This window comes from Protopterus annectens, chromosome 8.part1 (genome assembly GCF_019279795.1).
Source record: "Protopterus annectens isolate FY-2018-M chromosome 8.part1, PAN1.0, whole genome shotgun sequence".
Taxonomy (NCBI): domain Eukaryota; kingdom Metazoa; phylum Chordata; order Ceratodontiformes; family Protopteridae; genus Protopterus; species Protopterus annectens.
Window position 1 is genome coordinate 513578884 of NC_056742.1, and position 19052 is coordinate 513597935.

The following is a 19052-nucleotide window of genomic DNA, read 5'->3' on the forward strand; positions in this document are numbered from 1 at the left end:
AGTTTTTAACTCATAGCGTCATCTGCACTAAGTGCTAGACAAATTGTTGCAGTTGAAACACAGTGTATTTCACACCTGTGTGCTTCCAAAAACAAGTTAAATTAAAATCTGTTCAATAGTTATAATATTAATATTCCAGGCAGACTTCATCCTGTCCAATTTATATGCAGCTAAATAATAAACACATTGTCAAAGGAAAGGAAACCAATGATCACACTCAAAGAACATGGCTCATATGATGATGCACCCAAAGAACATGGCTCATACAATGATGAACCCAAAGAACATGGCTCATATGATGCTGCACCCAAAGAACATGGCTCATATGATGATGCACCTAAAGAACATAACTCATATGATGCTGCACCCAAAGAACAAGGCTCATATGATGCTGCACCCAAAGAACATGTCAAATATGATGATGCACCCAAAGAACATGGCTCATACAATGATGCAGCCAAAGAACATGACTTGTATGATGATGCACCCAAACAACACCACTCCTATGATGCTGCACCCAAAGAACATGGCTCATATGATGATGCACCCAAAGAACACAGCTCATATGATCTTGCACCCAAAAAACATGGCTCATACAATGATGCATCCAAAGAACATGACTCATACAATGATGCACTCAAAGAACATGGCTCATACCACAATGCACCCAAAGAACATGGCTCATACAATGATGAACCCACAGTACACAGCTCATATGATGCTGCACCCAAAGAACATGGTTCATATGATGCTGCACCCAAGGAACACAGCCCATATGATGATGCACCCAAAGAACATCACTCATATGATGCTACACCCAAAGAACATGGCTCATATGATGATGCACCCAAAGAACATAACTCATATGATGCTGCACCCAAAGAACATGACTCATATGATGATGCACCTACTGAGCATGGCTCATACAATGATGCAGACAAAGAACATGACTTGTATGATGATGCACCTAAAGAACACTGCTCATATGATGCTGCGCCCAAAGAACACAGCTCATATGATGATGCACCCAAAGAATATCACTCATATGATGCTGCACCCAAAGAACACTTCTCATATGATGCTGCACCCAATGAACATGGCTCATGCAATGATGCAGACAAAGAACATGACTTGTATGATGATGCACCTAAAGAACACCGCTCATATGATGCTGCACCCAAAGAACATGGCTCATATGATGATGCACCCAAAGAACATAGCTCATATGATGATGCACCCAAAGAACATCACTCATATGATGCTGCACCCAAAGAACATGTCTCATATGATGATGCACCCAAATAACATGGCTCATACAATGATGCAGCCAAAGAACATGACTTGTATGATGATGCACCCAAAGAACACCGCTCATATGATGCTGCACCCAAATAACATGGCTCATATGATGATGCACCCAAAGAACACAGCTCATATGATGATGCACCCAAAGAACATCACTCATATGATGCTGCACTCAAAGAACACGTTTCATATGATGCTGCACCCAAAGAACATGGCTCATATGATGATACACCCAAATAATTTCACTCATATGATGCTGCACCCAAAGAACATGGCTCATATGATGCTGCACCCAAAGGACACGGCTCATATGAAGATGCACCCAAAGAATACCACTCATATAATGATGCAACTGAAGAACATGGTTCATACAATGATGCACCCAAAGAGCATGGCTCATACCATGATGCACCCAAAGAACATGACTCATACAATGATGCACCCACAGTACATGGCTCATATGATGCTTCACCCAAAGAACACGGCTCATATGATGATGCACCCCAAGAACATCACTCATATGATGCTGCACCCAAAGAAAATTACTCATATGATCTGCACCCAAAGAACACAGCTCATATGATGCTGCACTCAAAGAACATGGCTTATATGATGCTGCGCCCAAAGAACAGGGCTCACATGATGCTGCATCCAAAGAATACGGCTCATATGATGCTGCACTGAAAGAACATGGCTCATATGATGATGCACCCAAAGAACATCACTCATAACAATGATGCACCCAAAGAACATGGCTCATATGATGCTGCACCCAAAGAACAGGGCTCACATGATGCTGCATCCAAAGAACACGGCTCATATGATGCTGCACCAAAAGAACACGACTCATATAATGATGCACCCAAAGAACACAGCTCATATGATGCTGCACCCAAAGAACACAGCTCATACAATGATGCACCAAAGAACATGGCTCATATGGCGATGCTTCTATTTACTACTATTGATTCCCTTCCTTTATGCTATAAGTACTGTTTCCTAGTTAGTTAACATGCTTACCATCCAGTGGACCATCAGAAGCCTAGCTAAAATTTCTAGTTGTCCCAAAGAACTATCTGGTTAAGTGAAATGCTCAAGGGCAGTGCATAAATATAAGGCAAAATCAGAGATGTTCTGCAAAACTAGGAACAGATAAGAGCAGACCTACTCTAAATCACTTAAAAAGTTAACAGAACAGGTTTTCTTTAAAATGTATGTTCTGAACCATAAACAGGTTGAAATTCTGGGACTGACTGACTGCATTCCTAAGTGATTTACTGAAGAAAACAAAAACAGTTAATTTATGTCTGGCAGTTGGTGTGGACAATTAAGACTCTTGCTTACTATACCCAAAGTGCAGGGTATGATTCTTTGTGACTTTATGTAATTCACTTAACTAGACCGTTTCCCATAAATGGGACATTATACACACTTACAGACACACACACACACACACACACACACACACACACACACACACACACACACACACACACACACACACACACACAACTGTGCATTCCATCAATCTCCTCCACATATGCAGGACATCATCCAAAAATTTAATAGTATTTTTTTTTGTATTAATTAATGCTGTGGGATTTTTTTTAATTAATGCCACTGCCTGGACATTGCCCCCAACCCCAGCCAGCACCAGGCCCTAGGAAGCTGCCTAGGTTGCCTTGTGCTGCATCCAGCCCTGCACTAGGGGAACTAATGAAAATGTTTCCGTCATTTAGTGAGAAAAGCAAGGTGTTTTAGATCTGCTGTAAAGAATACTGAGTTTCGACATGGTTGTATCAAACAGTCCTGTATCATTAGAAGTGGATGCAAGCTGTTTAGAACCTTATGTAGTACAAAACACATGCACTGAGCAGCAGAATATCGCTTAATAAGCAAGCAGATCTCTGCCTGATATTGGAAAACAATGCAAACAGTTCCATGAGTCCAGTTCTGGAGATTTCAAATTAATCATGGATTACACACCTCTAGAAACCACATTCAGTAATCCCAAATCAAAGCCTTCCATGCAAGCTGAGATAATGTCCTTAAGACTTCAGGCATGTCAGTTTTCACTTTAGTACAGAAAGAAAGAGGGTACTTTTTTAATTTATTTTTTTTGTTATGAATCCCATCATTTTTATAGATTAAAGGATGAGAGGCACACTAGGATGGCAAATTATTAAGTGATATGACTGCTGCTTATGATGCTCTTAGAGCATTAACACTAAGACATAGTGAAATAGAAAATGCAACTAGTTTACAGAAGACAAATGAATATTGCACCAGTGACACATATCACAAAATAAAGTGAAAAGATTCAGAAGTAGAGATACTTAAAAAGGTTAGATAACTGAAAAGTGAGGTAACAGTTATTGAAAGCAAGAAATTTAGAAATATATCACAATGGCTCCCAAATGAAATTGTGAGACCCAACCTTATGAGTGCCAATTATATGTTCATATCATACGTTCATAGGTGTTTATTACACCAGCCATGCATCCTAAATCTCTGATAAGTTCTGCTACCCTTGATAAATGTAAGCAGGGGCTTGGGAGATGAAACATTTACAAGCAGGAGCCTGGGAGATGAATCGTTTACAGGCTACCTGTGACCATTAGAGACATAGGTGGCAAACCAGGGATGGGTTCCTGCTCCCCATCCAATTGTCCAAGTTACACTTGAATTAGGTTAGGGAGGAACTCTGCTTCTCATGTATAGGGAGCCTGTTCCAGAGAAGGGGTAGTCTCTGGGATACTTACCTGTCTCTCCAACAGGTCCTATTTGTATTACTGGTGAGGTTTAAGTCTTTAGAATGGGTAATTCTGGTGCTGTTTGTTTTGCAGATATGCAGGAGGTCTATCAGAGTGAGATCTGACAATGCCTTGCATGCCAGGCATAGATGTCCCCTCAACAGCCTGTAGTGGACAGAATACATGGATAAGGTGGCAGTCTGCAGAGGACATGTTACTTGCACCCTGATTTCTTTTAGTGAGAAATCTCTGTAGACATTACAGTTGTTGGATATGCCTAGTTAGGAACATACCAACGGGAGCATTGTACTCAATCATAGGTCTGATAAATGTGGAATACAGTGGCACAATGACTTCCTTAGACCTAGATGCCATATCTTTGTTTCTAAGCTGCACAACATATAATGATTTCCTCGCTACTGTAGACACTTGATGGCCAAAGGCTAGATTACTGTCTTTGTGTGTCCTCAAGTCCCTGACTACTTCATCAGCTCTTAGGAGTGTGTTGTCAATATGATAGTTGCCAGGAGTGGATGATTTCTCAAAGGATATTATTATACATTTCTTGGAATTTAGTTGTAGTCCATGGCTCTGGCACCAGTTGTCTGTGTCAGCATTTCCTGGAGATTTGTGAGTGATTCAATGACAGCTCCTAATTTGCAATCATTGCAATTTTTGTCAACCAGAGGCCATTGGCATTGGCCTTGACTTTAGAGAAGTAAATGCCAAAAAGGAGTGGTCCCAGGACTGATCCCTGAGAGGACCTCGCTTGTGACTGGACTCTTTGTAGAGGTGGACTCCCCCATTCTAACTTCTTGGGTCCTGTTTGTGAACCAGCTGGCTAGCCAGTGGGTAATATAAGGGTTTGTACATATCCTCTTAAGTTTGTCAGAAATGCCTGAATGGAGGATTGTGTCAAATGCCTTTGTCAGGTCAAGGTAGGCAGTGTGAACCATTTTGCCCTCATCCATTGCTTTGTTGACCTTCTCAAAGAAGTCTACCAGGTGCAGTAGGCATGACCTTCCCTTGATGAAACCAAACTGGGTTGAATTCAATGTCTGGAGGCTTCTTATGTCATTACTGATCATTTCCATAATAATTCTTTCCATGGCTTTGCATACAAGACTAGTGAGACTTATGGGTCTGTAGTTTCCAGGATCTGTAGATAACCCACCTTTATGCAGAGGAATGGCTGTTGCTGTTCTCCATTCATAGGTTCATAGGTTGGTACTAAGCTACTGGCCCTAGGGCCTATACAAGCCTAGCCATAACAATTCCCTGGATATTTCTTCTCGCAATATTTACTTCCCTGAACCCCTGTCTAGCAGGGTGACTGACATGATCCCTGGGGTGAATTTCATATCTCCCATCCAATCATCAAGGTTCCTTTTGAAGAGCGCCAAGGAGGCAATCTACTTGACAGGTATGGGCAATCTATTCCAGAGTATGAGGAGTCTCTGGGTCAGGAACCTATCCGTTCAGCATGTTTTGTTCATTGTGATGACAAGGTTTAGATCCCTGGAGCATGTGACTCTGAGGGATTAGGATTTCTTTAAGTGGAGCATGTCCAACAGCTCAGGGTTTGACATGGCCTTGTATGTTAAGCAGAGATGGCCTCTGCGTAGACGATATGCCACAGACTATAGCTGGAGTTTTTTTTAGAAGGTCAGTATAGGGCATCTGCTTTAGGCCTGTGATTCTTTTAGTGAGGTATTTCTGCAGCCTTTCCAGCTGTTGTAGATGTCTTGTGAGGTGCATACCAAATGGGGCATTGTACTCTATAATGGGTCTAATGAGGGATGAGTACAGTGGGACAATGACCTCCTTTTTTATGGAGGAAAAGCCCTTAGTGATGAGGTGTGCCACATAGAAGGATTTCCTGACTATTGTGGCGATGTGGTTATTGAAGGTGAGACCACTGTACACCTGTGTCCCTAAGTCTCTCATCACACTTTTGGTGTTTAGTGTATTGCCACCTATGTGGTAATTCATGGATACATGTTTTTTCACAAAGGGGATAACTATACATTTCTTGGCATTAAGCTTGAGCCCATGGCTATGGCACCAAGCATCTGTTTCTGTAAGGCCCATTTGTAGAATATCCACACAATTTGGGGATTCAATAATGGCTCCCAGTTTGCAGTCATCTGTGAACTTTGTTAGCCAGAGACCCTTAGTGTTGGCCTGTACTTCAGAGAAGTAGATGCAAAACAAGGCCGGTCCCAGGACTGAACCCTGAGGTACTCCACTTGTCACTTTTCTGGAGCTGGATTTGGAGTCAGCTACTTTTACAGTCTGGGTTCTGTCAGTAAGCCAGTTGGCAACCCATCGAGTGACGTAGGGATTTATACCCAGCTTAGTAAGTTTATCTATGATTCCAGAGTGGGGGATGGTGTTGAAGGCCTTGGCGACGTCCACATAGGCTGTGTGGACCGCCTTACCTTTGTCCACAGCTCTGGAGACTAATTTTGAAGAAGTCAATCAGGTTCAAGAGACAAGATCGTCCCTTCATGAACCCAAACTGGGTGGGGTCCAGTGTTTGAAGGTTGCCAGTGTCTTTGTTTATAAGTTCCATGATAATGCGTTCCATGCCTTTGCAGATCAGGCTCATCAGACTGATGGGACGGTAGTTCCCAGGATCCAAGGTGGATCCCCCCTTGTGGAGTGGGATAACTGTAGCTGTGTGCCACTCTGTGAGCATGAAGCCTGGGGTGAGGCTATGATTAAACATGACACTTAGGTGAGGTCCCAGTTCATTTTGTAGTTCATGTAGTACACAGCCCGGGATGTCATTTGGTCCCATGGATACTGTATTCTTAGCTTTGGAGAGTGCGGTTTCCAACTATGTGGCCATGATTACTGGAATTTGGCAATCTTTTGGTATTGAGATGGGCCCTTTAAGGGTTGAGAGGGGGGTGAAGTTTGCACTAAATTGATCTGCTAGGATATTGGCAATATCCTTGGGATCAGTATATTTAATGCCATTCTGCTGTAGCTCAGAGCATATCTGAGCATTGCCATTTAGATTCTTGACATAACTATAGAATGCCTTGCAGTTGTCTTTGGAATTTTTGGCAATTTTATTTTCGTAACTAGCTTTGGAGGATTTTATGAGGAATCTCAACTTCTTACTGAGGCTGGCAAGGGAGATTTTTGCATCCTGGGATTTTCCTCTTTTCTGCAGCAGTTTCTTTCTTCTGTTGTATAGTTTGTTTAAGGCAGGGACCACCAATTTGGCTTCCTTTTTTTGGAGGAGAGCATCTTGGTTCTATTTGGGATAGCATTATTCATGCACGAGTGGATGTGCTCATACAGTTCCTTAGTGTAGAATTCAGCAGTCGAACTTTCAGCTCCCATCTGCATGGGTGTCATGAAGTTTGTCACTTCTGACTTCAGTAGCATGAAGTTGACTTTGAAGAAGTTTTTTTATGGAGGTTTCCTTACTGAGGGGGTGGGGGTGGGATATGGATGTCAAGGGTGATTTGCTTATGGTCAGACCTAAGGGGGTAACCACTGGTGTGGAGCATCTATCTCCCATGTTGGTAATGACCAGGTCTAGGATATTGGAGCCCCTGGTAGGATTTATGAATTCCAAGAACCATTGGGAAAAGGTGTTGGTACCCGAGTAGTTTTCCCAGTTAATTGCAGGGTAGTTGAAATCAGACAGTATTAGGGTGTTTGGTTGTATCTTAATATTGTCCAGTATTGTTAGAAAGGTGTAGTGAGAATCTTGGGGCATGGTGGGGGATGTGTAGCAAGCTACAATTTGGATTGCAGTCTTACCAAGTGTTAGTTGCACCTGGAGAATTTCAGATGCATTGTGGTCATGAGGCATGAAGCCTGTTTGGAGGATGCAGTTAAATAGCAATTCCAGATGTCCTGATAGATCATGATTCATGCTATTTAGAAGGCAGCCTGGGATATTGCCTGGGCCCACTTATGCAATGTTCTTGGCCTTAGAGACAGCATTAAGCTTCTGCTCATTAGTGATAGTAGGGGAGTTATATTTGATAGTATTTCCTGAGGAAAGGTTATGGGGAGAGAGGGGTAAAGTTGGAGCTGAATTTGTCAGCCAGAATGTTTGCTATATCTTCTGGCTCAGTATAGGTGGCTCCATTTACAGTGAACTCTGCATACAATTGTGTATTGTTTTTGCAGTTGCGGACATAGCTAAAGAATCCCTGGTGATTGTCTCTGGTTTGAGAGGCCAAATTTACCTCAAATTTCAATCTGGTAGATTTTATTTGTTCTCTGAGTTGTTTGATGAGTTTTATGGGAGTGCTTTTATCCTGCTGGGTGCTGCACCTCCTAATGTTTGCCATTATTTTTTTCCTTCTGTTATACAACATACCGATGTTGTGATTCCACTAGGGTGGCTTGTTTTATGAGTAAGTTCTGTACTTCTTCCTGGTGGGTACAACTGCATCTATGGAGCTATTAACATGCTAATATAGGGTTTTGTGAATAGCTCTGTGTAGGCAGCAGTGTTCTTAGGGTTTATGGGGGCTTGACATTTTGCCAAATTATCACTTAATAGTAAGAAGTTAGCCTTAGAGTAACTCCTAAATATTCCATGGTTAGCTGGGGTTCCAGGTTTTGTTTTTACTTCAATAGAGACATATGGTCTGACCTTACCAGAGAAGATATTACACTAGGGGCTGTGTAGCACTCTCCCATATTAGTGAGGACCAGATCCAGTATGTTTGCACCCCTTGTTGGTGTGTTGAAAATTTAGTCCAGGGAGTTTGTTCATAGTGTTTACAAGCATTTGTTTTGTGTTTACAAAATCCAGGAATCTCTGTGCCTGTACATTTGGGTTCATATATGATTCTCAGTTAATAGTGTGGTAATTAAAGTCCCCGTGAATATGGTATTGATTTGGAACGTGAATGTTTCCAATAAGTTTAAATGCATAGTATAGATTTCCCGGTTCATAGGGAAGTTAGCTTGCAAGGTAGTGGTACTGGATTTTGACTTTGGGATTTGAACATAGCAAAGCTCAAGTGTATTACCCTGTTTGACCAGCCTTGAGGTATATTTATTTTTTATGTAAATTCAGACACCTCCATCTTTAGTCTCTATCTGTATAGCAACTGGTCTAAATGTGTGGAAGGCATTATAGTCTTGCACTGTTGGTGGGCTCTCCACAGCTTTAAACCATGTCTCAGTGACTACACAGACATCAACATTCGGTAGGCTGAAAAAAGCTTCTAGGAAGTGGATTTATTTGTTTAGACTCCTAGCATTGAGGAGAAACACCTTTAGATTTTCTTGGTTTTGATTTGCTATGTCAGAAATACTTTCATTTTTGTAATTGCCTAAAAAGGGCACTATGCGGGAGGACAATATTTTAGTTAATATTCAAAAGCTTAGAGTGGAGAGGTGCAAACCATCCCTGGCAAAGCAGCATGGCATGGTCTGTTAACCATCTCCTTCCATACTGACAAATACTGCACCCCCTTAGAATGACACCAGAAACTAAGCGAATTATCAAAGTAAGTCAACTTTTGTTCATATTGTGGCATCATCCTTGGAGAAGGTAAAATGCTGCTCAATGCTAGGCTCATACCAGCCTGTGACACATATTCTGAGGGCTCCATGATGTCTCTTCATATAGTCCCAGGAAGTAAGTGTCAGGTCACTTACACCCATATAGACTATGAGTCATACTGGTACTTGTTGTTCAATGACCTGAATGCGTGCATAATGTGGTGGATCCTAGGCCCTAATAAGCAGCTGACCTTGACTTTCTCCTTACTCAGCCTGGGGACAGAGACATCAGTGTGGCTCACAATGGCCTCTCCAATGACCAGAATGTTGGACTGGGTGGTGGCTTGCCTTATGACCTTAGAAGTAGAGGCCCCATGAGATGTGGCTGAATGTGTTGATGTGGGTGTTGTTTTGAAACAGTGCATTCAGGGTTGCTGAGGGTGTTTTCTATGTGTACTTTGTCTAGGAGGTCTTTGAGGTTTAGGAAGGTTACATTTAAGTGCCTCAGTATATGTGGGTCATTGTGTTTGCTTTGACTTGTGAGTGATGGGTGCAGTCCACATACTACTGACAACCTTATTGACATTAGCAATGCTTTTATGAGAGTTTTGCCTCCAATGATATTGTGTTAATACATCTCTCACATACCATATCAGTTTGTTTGAGAATTAACTGGTTGTCAATAAACATGAGGCAAGTTTTACATTGCCTCAGCATGCCCATTACCACCAAGCTTGTAACAGAGATAGTGGGAAAGTTCATATCCATGACAACAGACGCTTTTTTATTGATTAGACAGTTGGAGTGAGAATATAAAGTAATGTCAGGAGTGTACAATTTGCGACTTTCCGGGCAGTGCTTGTCACTGCAAACTAATTGTCCTGTGCGTAACTAGCTATTGGTGATATTTCAATGGTGATTTTACTGAAAAAATGTTAACTCAAGGCATCTGTGGCTATATAGGCACTGCCAAACACTTGAAGGGAATCTAATAAGTAGATCCTGATGATTTATGGATAAAGTATTTAGGCAGATATTCTGAAGTTAGAGGCAAATCAAGCACTACTTACTGAAACAAAGAATTAACTTGTCAAGAATGATGAAAAGAGGTGAGTCACCTGAATGGTTACTGCCTGACTACTACTAGTGTTTGTCTCACCACAGCTTCACTCTGCTGGGATACAATGCTCCTTTGCATCTTCTCTTACCAGAGACAAAACATTAGCACCAATCCCAGGATGAGAAGCAGGCCACAGCCTGTAAGGTGGCCCACAGTCTTGTTGTACATGATGCAAGGGTCCGTAGGCTTCTGGTAGCTTTTTCCTAGTAGATGCCTTGAATACCAACCAGACCAGTCAAGAAGGTCAAGAAGAGACACTCACTGCCCAACCAGAAAGCGTCAGGAATCAATGCACCTGATCCCTCTGTCACCGGGGGCAAAATATAAGCACCGATTCTCACCTGGCACCTGCGATGCATTTATTAGGCAATCCTGTGATCAGCAGTCCACAGGAAATAATGTTCCTATGCAAATTCTCTCACCAGGAGCAAAACAGAAACACTAATCCCAAGATGACTACTGCGATTCAACAAAGAACTTGCAAATAATGAAACTCACTTTTACATCTTTAAAACACTTTTTGCAGGAGGCTTCACCACCGCACCTCTTAAATATGTGGAACTGTGCTTCTGTAGCCATGCTACTTACAGATACTAACACCAAGATCACCATATTATTTATGAGTTTAGATCAGTCCATCGAAACAGCTGAATATCAAATATCAGATGTTCGAACTGTAAAGTTTGAACACTGGTAATCACGAAGCAGCGGAACACCAAATTCATTCCCAGGGAAACAATTCGGTGGGCCGTTTCTGTGGCTTCACGAGTATCAGGACTGTGGTGGGAAGTTACGGGTCGGTTTCAGGTAAGTGTGCGATTGTGTGGATGTTAGGGTTAGGGGAGTTAGGGTTAGGGATTGGGTGAGGTAGGTGTGCGATTGTGAAAGACTTTAGGGTTAGGGCAGGATAGGTGTGTTAGTGTTAGGGTGTGGATCAGCTGAGTTTGTGATAGTGACGGATCTTAGGGTTAGGGTTTGGGTTAAGGTAAGTGGATATTTAGTCATGTATGTACAGTTTAGTGTAGGGTAAGATGTAGGATTTTGAGTGTATGTGTGTGGATTGATGTTGTTTTGGTGTGTTTGTGTTGCGTATGTGTTTCTTGGAACAGCGATTTTTTTCCCCTGGGAAAAAAAAAAATCACTGTTCTAAGACTTTGATGTTTGCGCAGTTCGTGGTTTGAAGTTCAAACATATGGTGTTAGAACTTCAGACATTACGATGAACTGATATAGACCCATTATTTATTATTTATCTATTTATTTGCTAACATTTGTTTACCCAGAAAGTCTGACTTGGTCACAAGAGTTCATTTTCTAGTGGAGGCCTGGCTAGAAAAAGCTCCACTGAACAGAGAAAATAAAAAAAAAAAAATTCAAATACATTACATAAGAAATAGTTGAAAAATGTACATTTTAAAAATAATCGACAATATTGTAAGGCATGGAGATATAATAAAAATATGTTACAAAAAAAAGAATGAGAAGAAGCAAACTAAAACAGTATATACAGTTCTGAAGTGAGTCCTTCTGGCAATTCACAGACATAATAAGTAAGTCAAATGTTTTGTTCACTTGTAAATATAAAAGAAGAGAGAGATCATGGTAGATTAGTATAAAGGGGAGAAGGTGATAGGAAAAGGTTATGTAAAGTTGCAGAGAGGATAGGATAGTCAGGTGAAGATGAGGAAGTGGAGATGGACAGACAATCTGTACAGACAGAGTATGAAAAGTATAAAAGTATAAAAGTATAAAAGTATAAAAGTATAAAAGTATAAAAGCATAAAAGTATAAAAGTATGAAAAGTATAAAAGTATAAAAGTATTAAAGTATAAAAGTATGAAAAGTTCCCAGATGTAAGGAGAATACTCTAAGGTACCATAATATTTTACCTAGTATTTGTTCCCCAAATTTTTGTCACACATTTCATACTTTCAGTTCTAGCATTTCAGGGATCTCAGTCCATATTTACCAACAGTCTACACACCACCACCTAGCATGCCTCCCTTATACAGTATGCTGACAATTTGACTCTGATCTGCTCTGCTCCATCACTTTCCACTCTACAACAACTCACACAAGAATCCTTCAGTTCAGTAGAAAGTTGGAGTACTGATATCCAACTAATCCTAAACCCCAATAAGACAAAATTGCTACTTTTCACCCCCAACAAATCTATACCTACCCCCCTATCCTTTTCAATCTCTTACAAAAATGGTACCATCATATCTCCCTCTGACCATACCAAACTCCTTGTTTTAGAAATTGACAATAATCTACTCTCCACTCTAATGTATGCCGTGCCACTTCTTACCCAGGTCAGAAGGGTCTATATTAGAACACCGAACATTTGAAATGTCGAGTGTTCTAAATCGACCCGTTTTCAGCGAAGGCTGAAAATATCGAAGAAACAGAAAAACAATTTTTTTCCTAGGGAAAGAATACGGTTGTCCATTTCTGTTGCTTTGGTATTTTCAGCGTTCTGGTGGAAAAAGTTACGGGTCGGGTTCAGGTAAGTGTGCGATTGTGTGGACGTGTGGGTTAGGGCAGGTTAGGTGAGTTACGGTTAGGGTGCGGGTCAGGTAAGAGTGTGATTGTGTGAACATGAGGGTTAGGGCAGGGTAGGTGAGTTAGGGTTAGGGCGCGGGTGAGGTGACTGTGCGATAGTGATGGACCTTAGGGTTAGGGTTTGGGTTAAGGTAAGTGGATAGTTAGTGGTGTATGTATAGTTTAGTGTAGGGTTAGGTGTAAGAGTTTAGGTGTATGTGTGTGGATTGCTGTTTGTTTGGTGTGCTTGTGTTGTGTGTATGTGTTTTGGAACAGAAATTTTTTTCCCTAGGAAAAAATTCACTGTTCTGAATGTTCGATGTTTTGTATTTTCGATTGCTAGGGTTCAATATTAGAACACTTGACATTTTGAATGTTCGGTGTTTTAATATAGATCTGGTCAGAAAACTTGATCTCACCAGACTTGAATCATGTTACAATAAAATTTCCATGTTTGCTAATGACTCCACCTTCAGAACCCATAACTATTAATCTCTAAGGGAACTACAATGGTTAGAACTTCTCAGCTACTCGATTACCACCAGCTAGTCATTGCCTTTAATATTGTTAGATATCCTAAAAAACCCCAGCACTAAGCCAGCTACTTTCTCCATACAGCACTAATCCTCTTCGATCTACTGAGAAATCCCTACTTTGCATCTCTAAAGCTAACAACAACTCAGGGAAAGCTCTTTTTACTCATGCCATAGCTAGATCCTGCAATAACCTCCCCCCTTCTCTGACCTCTGCCCCCACTGACACACATTTCAAAAATGCTCTCAAATCACATCTTATGAATACATGGCTATGTCCATGCATCACATGAATCTCACAAGCTCAGCACACTTTACACCTTCCTTCCTGCTATCTCTATTGTATATATACTACAGTTAGGTATCTTACTGTCAACTTGAAATTGTATAATATGTCATGTCTAATCATATGATTTTTTTATTCTTTTGTCCTATCTCACTAATACAATGTTAATGTTTTGATGTATGAGACTCTATCTTTCTAAATTTACTCAATTACCGCTGATGTATTGTTTATTGTTTAGACTGGATTGTATGAGACTTGTTATGTCTGTAGCTACCTCAATTATCACTGTTATATTATTGCTTGTATTACCATGTCGATGTTAATCTAATTGGTGAGTATTTCTCCCTGGGCCTCCACTGTGAAAACAAATGTAAAATAAATAAAAATAAAATAAATAATAGGTTACGTACAGGTGAATGGAAAGCTGTAACAGTCATCCCTGTTCATAAGTGTGGACCATCAACTGACCCCAAGAATTATAGACCCATCAGTCTGACATGTCTCATATGTAAAGCCATGTGACAAATTATCACAGAAATGATCAACAATTACATTAGCAACCTAAAGACACTGGACCCATCCCAGTATGGCTTTGTTAAGGGAAGGTCTTGCCTACTCAACCTGATAGTCTTCTTCGAGAGGGCCACCAAGGCTATAGATGAGGGGAAAACTGTGCATACTGCCTACTTTGTCCTGGCCAAAGTGTTTGATACAATACCCAACTCAGGCATTATTAACTCTCAGAACAAGGCATAAACCCCTACATAGCTCACGGGACTGCCGGCTGGCTGGCTCATAGATAGGACCTAAGAAGTCAGAATCGGTGAGACCACCTCCACCAGGAGACTGGTCAACAAAGGGGTGCCTCAAGACTTCGTGTTGGCTGCTCCTGTTTAGTGTTTACTTCTTGAAAGTAAAAGCTAATGTCAAAGTCCTCTGGCACACTAAGTTCACAGATGACTGGAAAATGGGTGCTATCATAGACCCCCCACTACACCAGCACTGTATAAGGGGGCCTAATACAATCAAATGACTGGTTCTAAAGCCAAGGATTAAAACTCAGTGTAAAGAAATGCATTATAGTTGTCTTTGGGAAATCATCCACCCAAGCAAATTTCTCCATCAATAAACTCCCTTAAGAGTTCAACCAGTAGTTAGGGATCTGAGAACATAAGTAGATAGTAATCTGGCCTTTGACTAACATATATTCAAATATTAAGAAAATAATTTTATGTCATCCGACTCATAAGCAAGGGTATTGCAACCAGGTCCAAGGAAGTTAAAGTACCATTCTACTAAGCCTTTATTGGACACATCATTGGGTACAATGCCCCCTTTGGCATGTACCTAAACAGGCACTTGCAACAGTTGGAAAGCCTTTAAAGATTCCTCACCATGGGGAATCAAGGGTATGAATATTTTCTCCTAAATAGCATGCCTTAAAGTCCTGTCTCTGTACTCAGCCTCCTATAGGGTTACTGAGGTGACCTATACCTAGCACATAAGGCATCCTCAGATCCAGCTATGATGGATCTCTTGCACATCTACAAAACAAAGAGCACCAGAAACACAATGTCCAAGGACCTGAACCTTTCCTGCAATATAAATACAACATGCTGGTGAGTCCGAGATGTGTCTCAAAGGATCCCTGCACTGTGAAATAGGCTCCTCATCCACGTGAAGCTAAGTTCATCCCTGATCTTATTCAAACAAAACCTTGTTCATTGTATGGCAAATCGCAGATCCACCCCTGGTGGTCTGGCCCCCATGTCTCTGATGGACAGAGTATGATAGTAAGTAAATTAATTACCAGCTAACATACTCCCCCATAACCCTTACCTACCTCCTTACTAACATACCCCACCATAAAGGCAGCCAAGGTACTCTGGGGCAAAACAGGGCTGGGTTTTATGAAGACCCTGGTGTTCACTATAAATCTATGAGCCTGTTAACCTATTTTACAGGTCAAAAATACCAAAATACAGCAACAAAACCAAGAAAACTCAGAAATGCCCACTATCAATGGAAATCAAGACCAATAATAGTAAAAAATCCAATCTTTATTGAACGACCACAGAATACGACAAAATGAAATCCAAAATGAGATCAAGTGCTTTCGCTTGGTTAATACCGAGCTTTCTCAAGATAAAAGCCAAAGTGCAGTGCCGTCAATAAATAGGTAGTAATAAGTCACCTGACTCATTCATTAACATAATTAAATAATTAGTAAGAACTTAAAAGGCTAAATACAAAAATATTATTAAAATTCATATTTAAAAAAGCCATTATTATTGAAAAACACATGATTATAATCATAAAACTTTGTGTAGATATGTGTTAATAAACATATAAAAAAACATCTAAACCACTTACAATCCTTACTGCATAAAACTAGTAAAAACCTGTTATACAAACTCAATTCAAGTGACTGAATGACTCTCATCTGAGCATTTAAATACCTAACTGCACTTCCAACCTATTATAAAACTTTAAAATGCACAGGAAAAAAATTATACCAATTGGACAAAATCTTACTAATCAAGGTCCATAATGAAAATACCTTAAAAATACATTTAAAAATAAGTAAATGTGTAGAAAACGTGTATAAAATGTGATGTTTAACACATCCTGTTAAAAACAGTTGTAAATTGAATGATAACAAAAAAATAAAATAATACACTGTGCAAACCTTCATAAAGAGATCTGTAGAGGTTACTCATAATCGGGCCATCCTCAGCTTCAAGACACTGCTGATATTAATATTTTCATTGAGACTGGGGGGTTTCCCAGCATCTAACCTAAGCTGCCAGAGGAGCTCTTTATATATTTTATATTTTTAAATGTATTTTTAAGTCACTTGAATTGAGTTTGTATAACAGGTTTTTACTAGTTTTATGCAGTAAGGATTGTAAGTGGTTTAGATGTTTTTTATATGTTTATTAACACATATCTACACAAAGTTTTATGAATATAATCATGTGTTTTTCAATAATAATGGCTTTTTTAAATATGAATTTTAATAATATTTTTGTATTTAGCCAATTAAGTTCTTACTAATTATTTAATTATGTTAATGAATGAGTCAGGTGACTTATTACTACCTATTTATTGATGGCACTGCACTTTGGTTTTTATCTTGAGAAAGCTCGGTATTAACCGAGCGAAAGCGCTTGATCTAATTTTGGATTTCATTTTGTCGTATTCTGTGGTCGTTCAATAAAGATTGGATTTTTTACTATTATTGGCCTTGGTTTCCATCGCTAGTGGGCATTTCTGAGTTTCCTATTTTACAGGTCATCTAAGGCATAATATATAAGTACATTTTTTTACAGAAAAATTAAATTCTGTCTAACTGAATTAATATTGCTGTAAATCTGACACAATATACACATTTGTCATAAATATACAGTGAACAAATTATAATTCAAAATGAAGTTAATTTAGTAACTTGTTGATTGGAGTATTACTTTATATAGGTTGTCATATATTTTATTAATAAAGTGAATGAAGTGCCATGGATATAAAGCAAAAAAGTGTGCCTTGAAATAATATGTCTAAACATTTAATGTTAGTCTGTTAAGTGTATATGGTGAGAACTGAACATCCTTTTCTCACTTAAAAAATGATGTGATGCGGTGTTGTAATCATGGCCTGCGTTCTTCACAGCTGGCCTTATACTTCCACAGAAAAGACCTGGTGTCACAATGCTTTGAAAACATAAGAATGTCAGGAAAGTATTTTGATAGCCTTAACTCACAGACAGGAGTTTCCCAGAAAAGGATCGCATAGCGTAGTGCCGTTCTATGACATCTGATAATTGTTCTGGCTCCATCATTTTCCCCACGGAAGATCAGTGGATCCTCCTGACTAGTGGAAAGAACAAGACTGAAATGGGTCTTAGCTAAACTAAAAAAACAGGAAATGGGGCAAGTAAATTTTGAATAAGCCAAATTATGCATTGTTCAGCCATTGTTCTGTTATATTATTCTGCATGCCTCTCAACTGTCCAGATTTTCACAGAATGTCAACATTTTTGCCTCATATTTTTGGTTGGTATCTCATAAAAATTTACTGACAAATTGTTGACGATTGAACTCACTAAATATTGACAGGCATTTGACTTTCAGACTTCGAATCCTTCAGAAAATGCATGTCAATGCAAATCCTATTATTCCATTCAACTTTCAATGTTTATAACAATAATATTTAAAAACGGTCCCTTCATTTTTGACCTTTGCCTCCCTATTATTTTTGGATTTGTCCAGAATGTTTGCATTAAGAGGGATATTCTGTTCTACACAGAGTAATCTTGAATTGGCTTTGAAAACTGAGATTCTATTTTTTTTCACTTAACTGATTTTTGAAATGAAGCTAAAGTAGCCCATATCTATGGTAGTTGATTTACTGGTATTGAGTCTGTTTACTTGTTGACCAGATACCTCAATCAAATGAATTCCAATGGTTTGCTTTATCATGTTTCCTACATGACCAAATCAAAACACAGAATAACTGTACTACTGACCTAGTTACCCCATACTGCTGCCAAAAAATGTCCATTCAGTCCAAATGAATGTGTGATCATTGCCCAATCACCTCACTATGGACCTTCAAGTCCATCAAAACCTGCCCAAACATCATAAAGGTAAACAATACACTGAGTGTTAGGAATCTAGGCTAAAGCTAACAAAAAACTAACTGATCTCTTTTATTCTTGGCCACCTATTCAGCCATTTATCTTAATCTTACTTCATTGAACATGTTGCCTCAGAACAGGATCTAATATTCCTTGAAACTAGATGACAGTGGCCATATATTTTTTGGCTGACAACCCAAAAGCTTTGCCTAGCTACTCAAAGTTAGACTTTAATAAGATAATAACAGCCAAAAACAAGAATAGGGAGTGCGTTAGGGCAGGCAACGAGTTCTTTCATATAACTATCTAAGTGTCAGAAATAATGTCTCTTGCGACTTATATGTTGACCGCTCTTCAGCTCAATATTATACCACTCTTCAGCTCAGTAT

The 19052-nt window shown here is 39.7% G+C and overlaps 1 protein-coding gene across 1 annotated transcript; it reads left to right on the forward strand.

Annotated features, from left to right (window-relative positions):
* The first annotated feature begins 1306 nt into the window (after positions 1 to 1306).
* On the forward strand, positions 1307 to 1888 carry LOC122810169 (uncharacterized histidine-rich protein DDB_G0274557-like). The gene has a single exon (XM_044081647.1). It carries the CDS (start codon positions 1307 to 1309, stop codon positions 1886 to 1888), a length of 582 nt encoding a protein of 193 aa, XP_043937582.1.
* The last annotated feature ends 17164 nt before the right edge of the window (positions 1889 to 19052 follow it).